This window comes from Homarus americanus, unplaced genomic scaffold, assembly GCF_018991925.1.
Source record: "Homarus americanus isolate GMGI-L3 unplaced genomic scaffold, GMGI_Hamer_2.0 scaffold31328, whole genome shotgun sequence".
NCBI lineage: Eukaryota > Metazoa > Arthropoda > Malacostraca > Decapoda > Nephropidae > Homarus > Homarus americanus.
This window is the reverse complement of record NW_024738309.1, coordinates 47,631-60,903: the sequence shown is the minus strand read 5'-3', so window position 1 is coordinate 60,903 and position 13,273 is coordinate 47,631. Positions and strand designations below refer to the sequence as shown.

Here is a 13,273-nt window from a genome sequence, read left to right as displayed (position 1 = left end):
TTATCATAACACTCGAGGAACCTGTCATGCATTACCCAGGTGCGTCCTGTAGATAAAGCGATGACCTTCATGACAACATCTTCACTATACTGTCATTAACCTGTTATTAACCTGTATTATCTGTTATGAATGATGACATAACACTAGGCAATGTAATGCGTTATGATGATGTGTGATTTTTTCTCTCAATAACGCCAAATAACATGATAGTTTTGTTATTAATCGGTTCATAACGCCTAAATAACACCGAATAACACCACGCTACCAGTCATTACAATACAATAACACCAGAATAACACCACGCTACCAGTCATTACAATACAATAACACCAGAATGACACCACGGTACCAGTCATTACAATACAATAATACCAGAATAACACCACGCTATCAGCCGTTACGCCAAAATAACATCCGAATAACACCATAACACCACACTACCAGCCAATATGTCACCATAACACCAGAGTAACACACCTTAACACCACACTACCAGCCATTACGTCACCATAACACCAGATAACACACCACACGGAGGCTTCCTGTGGCAGGTCGAGGGGCTTCCCTACCTCGAGGTCTCTCACGGGAACCTAAGCTGACTCGGGAAACTTAACTTACAACAGTTCTGAACCTCTCGAAGCGGATCAGAACCTCAGTGGGTGGATCAGAACCTTAGTGGGTGGATCTAAATGGGTGAATCAGAATCTAAATGGGTGAATCAGAACCTTAGTGGGTGGATCAGAACCTTAGTGGGTGGATCAGAACCTTAGTGGGTGGATCAGTATCTTAGTGGGTGAATCAGAACCTTAGTGGGTGGATCAGAACCTTAGTGGGTGGATCAGAACCTTAATGGGTGGATCAGAACCTTAGTGGGTGGATCAGAACCTTAGTGGGTGGATCAGAACCTTAGTGGGTGGATCAGAACCTTAGTGGGTGGATCAGAACCTTAGTGAGTGGATCTAAATGGGTGAATCAGAATCTAAATGGGTGGATCAGAACCCTTAGTGGGTGGATCAGAATCTTAGTGGGTGGATCAGAACCTTAGTGGGTGGATCAAAACCTTAGTGAGTGGATCTAAATGGGTGAATCAGAATCTAAATGGGTGGATCAGAACCTTAGTGGGTGGATCAGAACCTTAGTGGGTGGATCAGACGCACATCAAGAAGATCACAGCCAAAGTGGGTGGAGGAAGAAAATTAATAAATGAGTAAATTAAAGAATAGGAGGATAAGGCATATGAGAGAGAGAGAGAGAGAACACTGGCTGTAACCCCGTTTTTCTGGCCCCACACACAAGATCAGGTCACCGTGGACGTGTTAGAATGAGTGAGACAGGTCGGGTAGTTTCGGTGGGTTGACTTTCGAGAAATGACTGGAAGATCATTAGGTAGACCGAGATGCCAAGGAGTTTCGAGATACGACTGGACACGAAATGAGCCAATCATCCCAACATGACAAAGAACAAAAACGAAGTCGAATCACACTAATAGACCCGTACGTAGTTTAGCGAAATCGTAATAAAGAAGCGAAAAAAGTGAGAAGAATATGGACAAATTAACTAAGGAATCACTAAACAGCGGTTGACCTAACTCTCTTTACCAGTGGCTTTTTAGGGTCTTATAAATTTACACCCCCTCTCTCTCTCCCACTGGCCAAGAGACAAAAGCCTTCGCATTGACGCCGTGTTTTAATGACCCAAGGACCATCGCTCTGGTTTATGTAGCACGTATAATGCGATAACTGATACTCTTATATTGGGAGAATTGTAGACCCTGTGTGTGTGTAATAATAATAATAATAATAATTAGCGGTTTATTGAAAGAGCATGGCAGCCGGAAGGCTGAAAATATGCAATTACATAATTGGGGAATGGGTCTCTTGATTTACAAATGATGTACAAGTAATATACGTGATACAAATGTAATATATAATAATTAGGTGTTGATAATTTTTACAATGGTTGGGACTGGGCTGTTCTTGTAGCACTTAGTTCGTGCTCGTATGGGCTGGATACGGTTGGGCAGGTGTGTGGCCACGTGGCCAGGACAGTAGCTTGGGGCAATGCAGGTGTGCTCCACCCTTCAGGTTAGGTCAGGTGGGTGTGTGTGTGTGTGTGTGACTTGTGGTGTAATGGTTAGTATGCTCGTCTAGCAACCAAGCGGACCCGGGTTCGATCCCCGGGCAGGGTGAAACTATGGGCAAGTTTCTTTACACCATTTGCCTCTGTCTACCCAGCAGTAATTGGGAACCTGGATGTTAATCGATTTGCGAATTGTATGCCGGGGTAATGGTTAGCCAGTGCAGTTAGCGAGTTGTCCGGTCGTCTCGGACTATTCCTTGACACTGGGTCATGCAGCTCTTTAACTTAGGGTGTGGTTGTTGTGTAGGCGACAGCTTTTACACCTTAAACGTATGTGCGTGCGTGCGTGTGTGTGCGTATTGTAGTGTAGTGTGCGTGCGTGCGTGCGTGTGTGTATGTGTATTGTAGTGTATGTGTAATGGGGTATAGATTATGTTGTTGTTGTTGAGATTGTTGGACCGTAGTCCGACACGGGCCTTTGCCTATAGGCGGCCCGTCTGGTGGTTCCGGCTGGAGCTCCTGGAGCAGCCAGACCGGATTTGGGATTGGAGGTTGTCCTACCTGCAGATATGAAAGGATACTACAGGCTGCAAGTGTGAGCGGACCCCCGATCAGTGGACGCTTACCACCAACCCCCACTCTTGGAAGTGGTCAGTTTCGGAGTGGCGCGCCCCCTGAACTGGGGTCCGCACTTGCTGGGAGAGGATACTTTCTAAACTATCTGGGTGGTGGGTATCGTGTGATGACCCGGAGAAGGTGGTGAATGTGGTCTGTGTGGGCCTTTCGGGTTAGAGTGGCCGCTGGTGTTGTGTGTGCTTCTTGGGAGTTTTGAGTTCTGTTTCGGAGACTTTGTGTGACTTCGCAGTCGAGGAGATAGTGTTCAAGTGGGTTGGCTGCTGGCTCCTGACAGTAGGTGCATTCCATGACGTCATTAATGTGCATAGTGTAGTTATAGTGACACTCTACCCAAGTATGATTTGATTGGTTGCTTGCTTGCTGACGCCATAACGGCTAGATGACCATTCAGAGCACGCCATTCAGCGCCTCCTGCCCGTGTGTTTGGTGTCGCTAATAAGCAGTGACGTGCAAGGCATCGCCAGTTAACATTACCTGGAGGACCCGTCAGCCATCTCAATTGGCACAGTGACGTCAGAGGTGACCTTGTGTGAGAAAAAGCGCTCCACGACACACTAATACAACTACAACTACATTATAATTACAGCTACTCTACACTATAATAACAGCTATATCTTCACTCCACTACAGCTACACTACAACTACAGCGACACTACAACTACAGCTACATTATAATTACAGCTACATTACACTACAGCTACACTACAATAACAGCTATAGCTACACTACACTACAGCTACACTATAATTACAACTCCACTTCACTAAACTACAACAACAGCTATAGCTACACTACACTACAACTACAGCTACAACAATAACACTACACTATACAACTATACTAGAGTAGTAAGTAGTAAGCAGCTATCAAACAGGGAGGTACTACCGCCTGGGAAGATATTGGAAGCATAATGTGTTGTCTAATGGTAGACCCTGCTGCCATATGGCATCACGAAAATTGTGACCAAGTCCCAGGTTGCTGATCTGACTTTCTGCCTCATTTACACACAATTGCAGAGTCTCAATTGTTTCTCTAACTTTGACAACACACCATACTTAAGTATATTTCTCACTTTTGATCTTGTTTTTTATTTCTTTATGGTTCTTTATTGTTATTATTATTATTATTATTATTATTATTATTATTATTATTATCATTATTATTATTATTATTATTGTTATTATTATTATTATTATTATTAATATTATTATTATTTTTTTTATTAAAAATTTTATTAACTATGAATTATTAATAATAATAATAATAATATTATTATTACATTTTCTCCCCCCAGGCCCCGATGTGGGTCAGTGACCTGTGCCCGGGTGGGCTAATTCCCGTAAAACCCCCACAAAAAACACTAAACTATACCCCACTACACACTCACCACTACTCTTTACCTGTTACCACTACCAACATATCTAGCCTTTCATCACTGTCACCACACTACTACCATCATATCATAACTACTCCCACCAGTACCACCACAATTATACCTACCACCACCGCCACCATAATTACAGTACCTCTACCTACCACGACACCACCACCATTCTACCACCAGCACCACTACTATTATCTCTATCTACCACAACCACATCACCACACCATTACCACCACACCACCAAAGGTATCCCCCGCCACTCCTCTACCCTCTCCACTATGGTTGTTCAAAACACGAAAGATATGAAAAAAAATTCATATTCAACGGCTGAACTTCAGTTATTTCTGTTCTATGACTGAAAAATAACAAACCTGTCGATTCTCAGTCAAGAGAGAGAGAGAGAGAGAGAGAGAGAGAGAGAGAGAGAAAGAGAGAGAGAAATGATTCACGTGTTTAGAATCTTAACTAATCCTTCCAATCTCTTATCCCGTGTCCAAAATCTTCAACTAATCTTCCCAATGTTTTTTTTTCTAATTACATAATATATTCTAAAAAATAAATACACCTCGAAAAGTTAGTCTGGCACATCAAAACACCACTTCCCTACGTTCAAGAGGTCAACCTTGGTATAATTCCTGATTTCCTGACCTGCCTGATGATAACCAGTTCTAGTTCATCCTAGATTTATACATTAATTGTGTTAATTATAATGATTTATGTCGAATGTAATAATAAATCCTCAAAATAAGGAGAAAAAATGGAAAAAAAATCACTTCATTATGTTCATGTTTACTTTCCTTGCTGATGGTGACCCCCGAGTACCTGGGTGAAGGGTTGGTGAACTGAATAACACTCCTTCCTCCTCTCTACCACCACCACCAGCACTCCTGAAAACCCATCCTCCCCAACACCAACACACACCCACCTCCTCCACAACACCGACACACTCTGGCCCCCTCCACAACACCAACACACTCTGCCCCCCTCCCCAACACCAACACAACACTGTCCCCACCTCCACAACACCAACACGCACTGCCCCTCCACAACACCAACACACACTGACCTCCTCCCCACACACTGCCCCCCCACCCCTTCACAACACCAACACACTCTGCCCCCTCCACAACACCAACACACACTGCCCCTCCACAACACCAACACACACTGACCTCCTCCCCAACCCCAACACACACTGCCCCCTTCCACAACACCAACACACACTGCCCCCTCTACAACACCAACCCACACTGACCTCCTCCCCAACACCAACACACACTGCCCCCTCACAACACCAACACACACTGCCCCCTCCCCAACACCAACACACTCTGCCCCTTCCACAACACCACACACACTGACCTCCTCCCCAACACCAACACACACTGACCTCCTCCCACCAACACACTCTGCCCCTCCACAACACCAACACACACTGACCTCCTCCCAAACACCAACACACACTGACCTCCTCCCCAACACCAACACACTCTGCCCCTCCACAACACCAACACACTCTGCCCCCTTCCACAACACCAACACACTCTGACCTCCTCCCAAACACCAACACACACAAACACCACACACTGACCTCCTCCCCAACACCAACACACACTGACCTCCTCCCCAACACCACACACACTGACCTCCTCCCCAACACCACACACACTGACCTCCTCCGCAACACCAACACACTGCCCCTTCCACAACACCAACACACACTGACCTCCTCCCCAACACCAACACACACTGACCTCCTCCACCAACACCAACACACTCTGCCCCCTCCACAACACCAACACACACTGCCCCTCCCCAACACCAACACACACTGACCTCTACAACACCAACACACTCTGCCCCTCCACAACACCAACACACACTGCCCCCTCCACAACACCAACACACACTGCCCCCCCAACGCCAACACACACACTCCCCTCCACAACACCAACACATTCTGACCTCCTCCCCACATCAATACACCCTTCCCCCTCTTTCCTCCTCACCATCCGTCCCACTGCCCAAGAGATTTCCTCCCCACCCTCACCCCTCATCCCCCCACCCATCCAGGCCAAGATCGTCGTTTAATTAGCATACTAACTACTTCCCACAAGGGGAGAGAAAGATGGATGTCCTGCCAGGTGAGGGTAGTCACCTGCTCCACCTACCTGAGTCCTCCCTCAACACACACACACACACACACTATCCTAGACTGACACTGCATGACTGGCTGGCTGGCTGACTGACTGACTGACTGAGCCGGAGTACGGACAACTCGGCGTTAATGTAGTTACGGTAAAACATCATAAGCTTCGCCCTAACTTAATCCCTGGAGGCTAAGAGAGTGATCTAGGGAGGGAGAGAAGACTACATAACAGAGCCTAGGGAGGAGTCTTGTCTACCCTGACCCTATAAAACAACTTTAACCGAGAGAGTCTTTGATCTAGCAACACTCTCACTCACTCAACAAACACAAAAAGCCGCCACAACAACAACAGCAATAAGAAAAATAATGAGAGGAAATCAAATCTAAAACGAACGTACGGACAGTGTGCTTATGACTCGTGCATCCTGTTGAACTTTGAGGGAAGGAGAGAGGAAAAGTGAGGGAGGAAGAGTGAGGGAGAAGGGAGGGAAGGGAGGGAGAGTGAGGGAGAAGGAGGGAGGGAGGAGGAGGAGGAGGTGAGGGAGGAGGGGGGAGGAGGGGAGGAGGAGAAGGAAGGGGAGGGAGGGAGGAAGGAGGAAGGGAGAGTGAGGGAGAGTGAGGGAGGAGAGAAGGAGGGAGGGAGGGAGGAGGAGGGACAGGATGAGGGAGGGAGAGTGAGGAGGGAGAAGGGAGGGAGGGGGAGGGAGGAGGAGGAAGGAGAGTGAGGGAGAGAGGGAGGGGAGGGAGGAGTGAGGGATAAGGGAAGGAGGGAGAGTAGGAGGGAAAGTGGGAGGGAAAGTGGGATGGAGGGAGGGAGGGATGTATAGAAAAAATAAGAATTATCAAATCCTCTAAGTAATGAAGGTTATAATTACATTTATCGCATTACAGTTTCGGAGCCATATAGGAAATTATCTGTGCTGTACAAACTTTGACGGCATAACTATAAGCGTATTGTGATGTCATAAAGGCCATTAATGCTCTCTGACGTCACTGATTATCAAGAATATTATATTTAGTAAATGAATAACCAGGAAAAAATGCTCTAACTCAGCTACGATTTACTTCTTGTTGTCAGTGTGGGCGTGCAGGTGTGGGCGTGCAGGAGATGTGGGTGTGCAGTAGGTGTGGGTGTGCGGAGAAGTGGATGTGCAGAAGGTGTGGGTGTGCAGAAGGTGTGGGTGTGCGGAAGGTGTGGGTGTGTGGGTGTGCGGAGATGTGGGAGGTGTGGGTGTGAGGAGATGTGAAAGGTGTGGGTGTGTGGGAGATGTGGGTGTCCGGAGATGTGGATATGTGGGAGGTATGGGTATGTGGGAGGTGTGACCGTGATAGTTGCCTTTAAACAATCTACTGTATATATTTACCTCTACCTTGACTTGACTGATGGAAATTATACTCACAAGAGGAACATTAAATTCTCCGAACATTAACTAAACTACGAACAAAATCATAAACACATTGATGCTGTTTTATTAAGTATCCACAAAACATAAAAACAAAACAAACACAAAAAAAACACACACAAACACAAAAACATGTACCCACATAAACAAACCCAACAACGTGCCCACGCAAACACAAAAACACGTACCCACACAAACAAACCCAACAACGTGCCCACGCAAACACAAAAACACGTACCCACACAAACAAACCCAACAACGTGCCCACGCAAACACAAAAACACGTACCCACACAAACAAACCCAACAACGTACCCAGCAAACACAAAAACACGTACCCACAAACAAACCCAACAACGTCACGCAAACACAAAACACCCACAAACAAACCCAACAACGTGCCACGCAAACACAAAAACACGTACCCACAAAACAAACCAACAACGTGCCCGCAAACACAAAACACGTACCCACAAACAAACCCAACAACGTACCCACGCAAACACAAAACACGTACCCACTAAACAAACCCAACAACGTGCCCACGCAAACACAAAAACACGTACCCACACAAACAAACCCAACAACGTGCCCGCAAACACAAAAACACGTACCACACAAACAAACCCAACAACGTGCCCACGCAAACACAAAAACACGTACCCACACAAACAAACCCAACAACGTACCCACGCAAACACAAAAACGTACCCACACAAACAAACCCAACAACGTGCCGCAAACACAAAACACGTACCCACATAAACAAACCAACAACGTGCCCACGCAAACACAAAACACGTACCCACAAACACAAAAAAAACACACACAAACACAAAAACATGTACCCACATAAACAAACCCAACAACGTGCCCACGCAAACACAAAAACACGTACCCACACAAACAAACCCAACAACGTGCCCACGCAAACACAAAAACACGTACCCACACAAACAAACCCAACAACGTGCCCACGCAAACACAAAAACACGTACCCACACAAACAAACCCAACAACGTGCCCACGCAAACACAAAAACACGTACCCACACAAACAAACCCAACAACGTGCCCACGCAAACACAAAAATACGTACCCACACAAACAAACCCAACAACGTGCCCACGCAAACACAAAAACACGTACCCACACAAACAAACCCAACAACGTACCCACAAAAACACAAACGTTAACCCAGTATATTCACTCGTCACAGTCTTGACGGTGGTGAGTGGTAAACAGTGCCAGCAGCCTCTACATACTGGCACTCACGGCACTCGGTATTGGTGGTTGCTAGAGGCCAATAGCGCCGCCTCTTGTCTCTCACAGCGGCGGCAGACCGGAGGAGAGGGCAGAGACCAGTGTCTCTTGGTTACGTTAGCGAGTAGTTACGTTAGTGAGTAGTTACATTAGCGAGTAGTTATGTTAGCGAGTAGATATGTTAGTGAGTAGTTACGTTAGCGAGTAGTTATGTTAGCGAGTAGTTACGTTAGCGAGTAGTTACGCTAGTGAGTAGTTATGTTAGCGAGTAATTATGTTAACGAGTAGTTACGTTTGCGACCGACCAACCAATAGAATGAATAAATTAATATCCAAATGAACTCGTTATCCATCTATCCATCCAACTGCCTGTCTGTCTAATGAATGAGTAGATAAGAGAGAGAGAGAGAGAGAGAGAGAGAGAGAGAGAGAGAGAGCTTACAGGAAGTTTATAATATTATGGGATTAATTTGTTGTCGTTTGTTGTCGTGTTATGTTATGGACCTCGTAACAGTGGTCCTCGTAGCAGTGGTCCTCGTAACAGTGGTTCTCGTAGCAGTGGTCCTCGTAACAGTGGTCCTCGTAGCAGTGGTCCTCGTAACAGTGGTTCTCGTAACAGTGGTTCTCGTAACAGTGGTCCTCGTAACAGTGGTCCTCGTAGCAGTGGTCCTCGTAACAGTGGTTCTCGTAACAGTGGTTCTCGTAACAGTGGTCCTCGTAGCAGTGGTTCTCGTAACAGTGGTCCTCGTAGCAGTGGTCCTCGTAACAGTGGTTCTCGTAACAGTGGTTCTCGTAACAGTGGTCCTCGTAGCAGTGGTTCTCGTAACAGTGGTCCTCGTAGCAGTGGTCTTTCCTGTGTGACGTCACCCTTGATTTCTACCCCAGGAAGGCAGGATTCTGAAAACCTTTTATCTAAATCTTTTAACGATAAATTCTTAACCGCAATGATCTTTTATTTTGAATTGTTTGTTTGTTTTTTTAAGGTACACCATCAGACTGTATCTTTACATAATTATAATAGAAAATCAAAAGTAACCCATTTGTATTTTGGTCACGATGCATTATAATAACTGGATATATAAGATAATATTAGTTCTCTCAGCGATTCAGTCAGTCAGTCAGTCAATTAGTTCGTGAGTGAGTGAGTGAGTGAGTCAGTCATTAAAAAAAAGAAGATAATCAGGGTCGACAGGTATAGAGCTGACTGACGCAACTTAAACAACAACAACAACAACACTCAGTAATACAAGACAACACCGTCCTCATTTTTTGTACACATTTTCAGTTAGTCATTTGTTGGAAAGAAAACGTGAAATGTGTTCTGACGTTTAGTGAGCCCCGCACAGTGGCCACCCAAATTAGCGGAGCATTTACCCGGGTTGATAACAGACTCCATTAAACCTCTCTAGGATTTTTAACTTTCCAGATTTCGTGTACATAAGGACCGTCACGATCCATGTCCACTGTGTGTGTGTGTGTGTGTGTGTGTGTGTGTGTGTGTGTGTGTGCTCATTAATCATTGCATGTTTTACCGTTTACACAGGTAAGTCACAGTGAAATTACAGAGGTAAGACGTGTCGCTTTACATTCATATTAGTGGAGCCGCGAGCCGTCACACCAATATTTCCAGTATAGAATTTCAGTATCTCGTTAAACGCCTTTACGACCTCCATAAAGTTCCATTATGCTCTTTTAAATCGCGCCTTTATAAACAAGTGATACTAGCTGCCAGGTCTTTGTAAATAAACTTGTAAACACTGATAGTGACTCTAATGCCAGCCTCTGTAAATCGCATCTTTGTAAATAATTTGCAAACAGGGTGCTGACAATACTGACGATCTCCTTAAGTTGTCTCTGTAAATAAACGTCAGGACTCCGTGTAACACAGAGCAGGGCGTCAGCAACACACCTCCTTATCGTCAGCGTCAGGTCAGAACAACCCTATAATTTTCATCCTCTTGTCTAACAAATTTATTGCTTCTTTGTTGGTATATTTCCATTTAATTTTCAATGTATATGTTTCATAGCTAATGTCTTTCTCTGCCGGGTGACTTTTCGCTAATATTTCTTCATAAACTACAACATCAAATCTTTCTAATATAAATAGATAATTACACACATAGGAGATGTTCACTTCTTTCATATAAATCGTTGTTTATACATATACATCAGGGCGATTCATATTTTAATAGATAATTTATATACACTTACATACATACTGAACATACATACATCAGGGAGGTATGATGTAAATTATTCTTTATATAAATATCGGGAGATTGGATTTTTAAAATACATCAATTAATATATATCTTATCCACGTTTTCATTGTGGATCTACATGATATATATATATATATATATATATATATATATATATATATATATATATATATATATATATATATATATATATATATATATATATATATATATACAAACATCAGGGTAAGGTTGTATTATATCCTGGAGAACAGAACATAATAACTGGTGTGTTCAGGTGATGTCATGCATAACAACAAGCAGGCAGTGTAATTACAAGGTTCCGACTACCTTGGCCAGCTGATTGAGACACATGACTGCTAACACGTCTCACAGCCACGTAGGTATTGGGTGACACGTGTTTGGGATAATGTATCACTCGGGAGACACGTATGAATAGACGATACATTTAATTTTCACGTGGGTGTAAACACAGCGACGTGTACTGTGTATTGTTGGTGTACTGTACCAGTCACCAACAATAAACATTCGTTCATTTCCTCGTCACGCACATAACACCGCCATGCACATTACAGCGTTACGTACCTAACACCGCCACGTACATTACACCACCACGTACATAACCACCACACCCTCTAAGATCATTCGTATAAGTTATCTGGACAGGAAAACACGAAGGCTTATAATCTATTAATGAAAACACATGAAATTACCCGCTCCGTCGCGCTCCAGGAGATAAGAGCCATTTTGTTTTTGTTTTTCCTTTTTGTCCTTGTTTTTTCCTTGTTTTGTTTTTGTTTTTCCTTGTTTTTTTGTTCTTCATTTTATCTCACACAAACAAGGGTTCGTCTGAAGAATCTCCAGCTATAGTTTATTTCACCTCTTAAAGATTAAACCACGCTAACCTAACCTAACCTCAACCAACCTAACACTAACCTAATGAGTCCAAACACTAACCTAACCTAATCTCAACCAAACCAACACTAACCTAACCTAACCACACCACCCAACACTTAACCCAACACTAACCTAACCTCAACCAAACCAACACTAACCTAGCGTTAGGACTAAAGGTTAATCTTAATCTGCAAGTGAAATAAGCTATGGGTGAATATTCTTCAGGTGATTCCCAGTAAATTAATTCCTACGTGTATTAGAATTATGAAGCGCAGAGCATAATTATTATAGCTCTTATTAGAATTATGTCACTGTGGAGGGATGTGTGGGCGTGGTATGGGTGTGTGTGGTGTGGGTGTGTAGGGGTGTGTGGTGTAGGGGTGTGTGGTGTGGGTGTGTAGGGGTGTGTGGTGTGGGTGTGTAGGGGTGTGTGGTGTGGGGTGTCGGGGTATGGGTGTGTGGGGGTAGGGGTGTGTGGTGGTGTGGGTGTGTGGGGGAATTTAAGTCGATCGCTAAGATAACTCGTGATAATATTACCCATGGCTATATTCGCCTGCGTGTGTTTATTCGCCGGTATCGGTTTATTCGCCAATATCTGATCATTCGCCTGTATCTGTTTATTCGCCTCTATATATTTATTCGCCTTGGGTAACAATTTATTTTACGCGGGGCTAATTTCTCCTCTCTCGATGGAACGCGTATAATGCGTAGTGCAGAGACGCATATTAAATCACCGCTAATTCATGTATGTTACGTGGCCGATACCGATATGTGTGCTCGCTTATATACTCCCCACACACACACACATATGTACACACACACACACACACACACATGACAGAGTTGATGCCCTCGCCAAACTCACGTCTAACAAAGACACCGTTGAATACAATTTGGGTCTGTCAAAAAGAACTTTTAAAACTGTAATTAGGAAAGAACTTATTGATGAGTTTGACGCAAGTAGACAAGTGCAAACAGGCACTAGTCGATCCATAGGTTACCATGATGAGATGTATCAAGTGAAACATGTATTTGGAGCAAGTAACAAGATCACTAGATTACAAGATGTTGTAACCGCTAGATTAAGGTTAGGATATAAGTACCTTTGGCAGTATGTTCCTCAAGCAGATGTAAACAAAACTAAATGTAAAGTGTGTGGCCAGACATATGGCCACACACTTGAACACTATGTCCTCGACTGTGTGAAGATAGAACCTTTTAGGGACAGGTCCAAGCACACTG

At 44.2% G+C, this 13,273-nt stretch overlaps 1 protein-coding gene across 1 annotated transcript; it reads right to left on the bottom strand.

Annotated features, from left to right (window-relative positions):
• Window positions 1-9,377: 9,377 nt before the first annotated feature.
• LOC121874032 lies at window positions 9,378-11,488 on the bottom strand. Its single transcript, XM_042377900.1, has 2 exons — window positions 11,465-11,488; window positions 9,378-9,788 (listed from the first exon to the last, which is right to left on the bottom strand). The coding sequence occupies exons 1-2, from the start codon at window positions 11,486-11,488 to the stop codon at window positions 9,378-9,380; spliced, it is 435 nt and encodes a 144-aa protein (XP_042233834.1).
• Between the last annotated feature and the right edge of the window lie 1,785 nt (window positions 11,489-13,273).

Excerpts from the sequence above, each read along its gene's own strand:
- LOC121874032 (XM_042377900.1), bottom strand. The coding sequence starts at position 11,488 with ATGTGTCTCAATCAGCTGGCCAAG. Across the intron at positions 9,789-11,464 it reads GTCTCAATCAGCTGGCCAAG|AAATCAAGGGTGACGTCACA; the intron begins GTAGTCGGAACC and ends TTCCTGGGGTAG.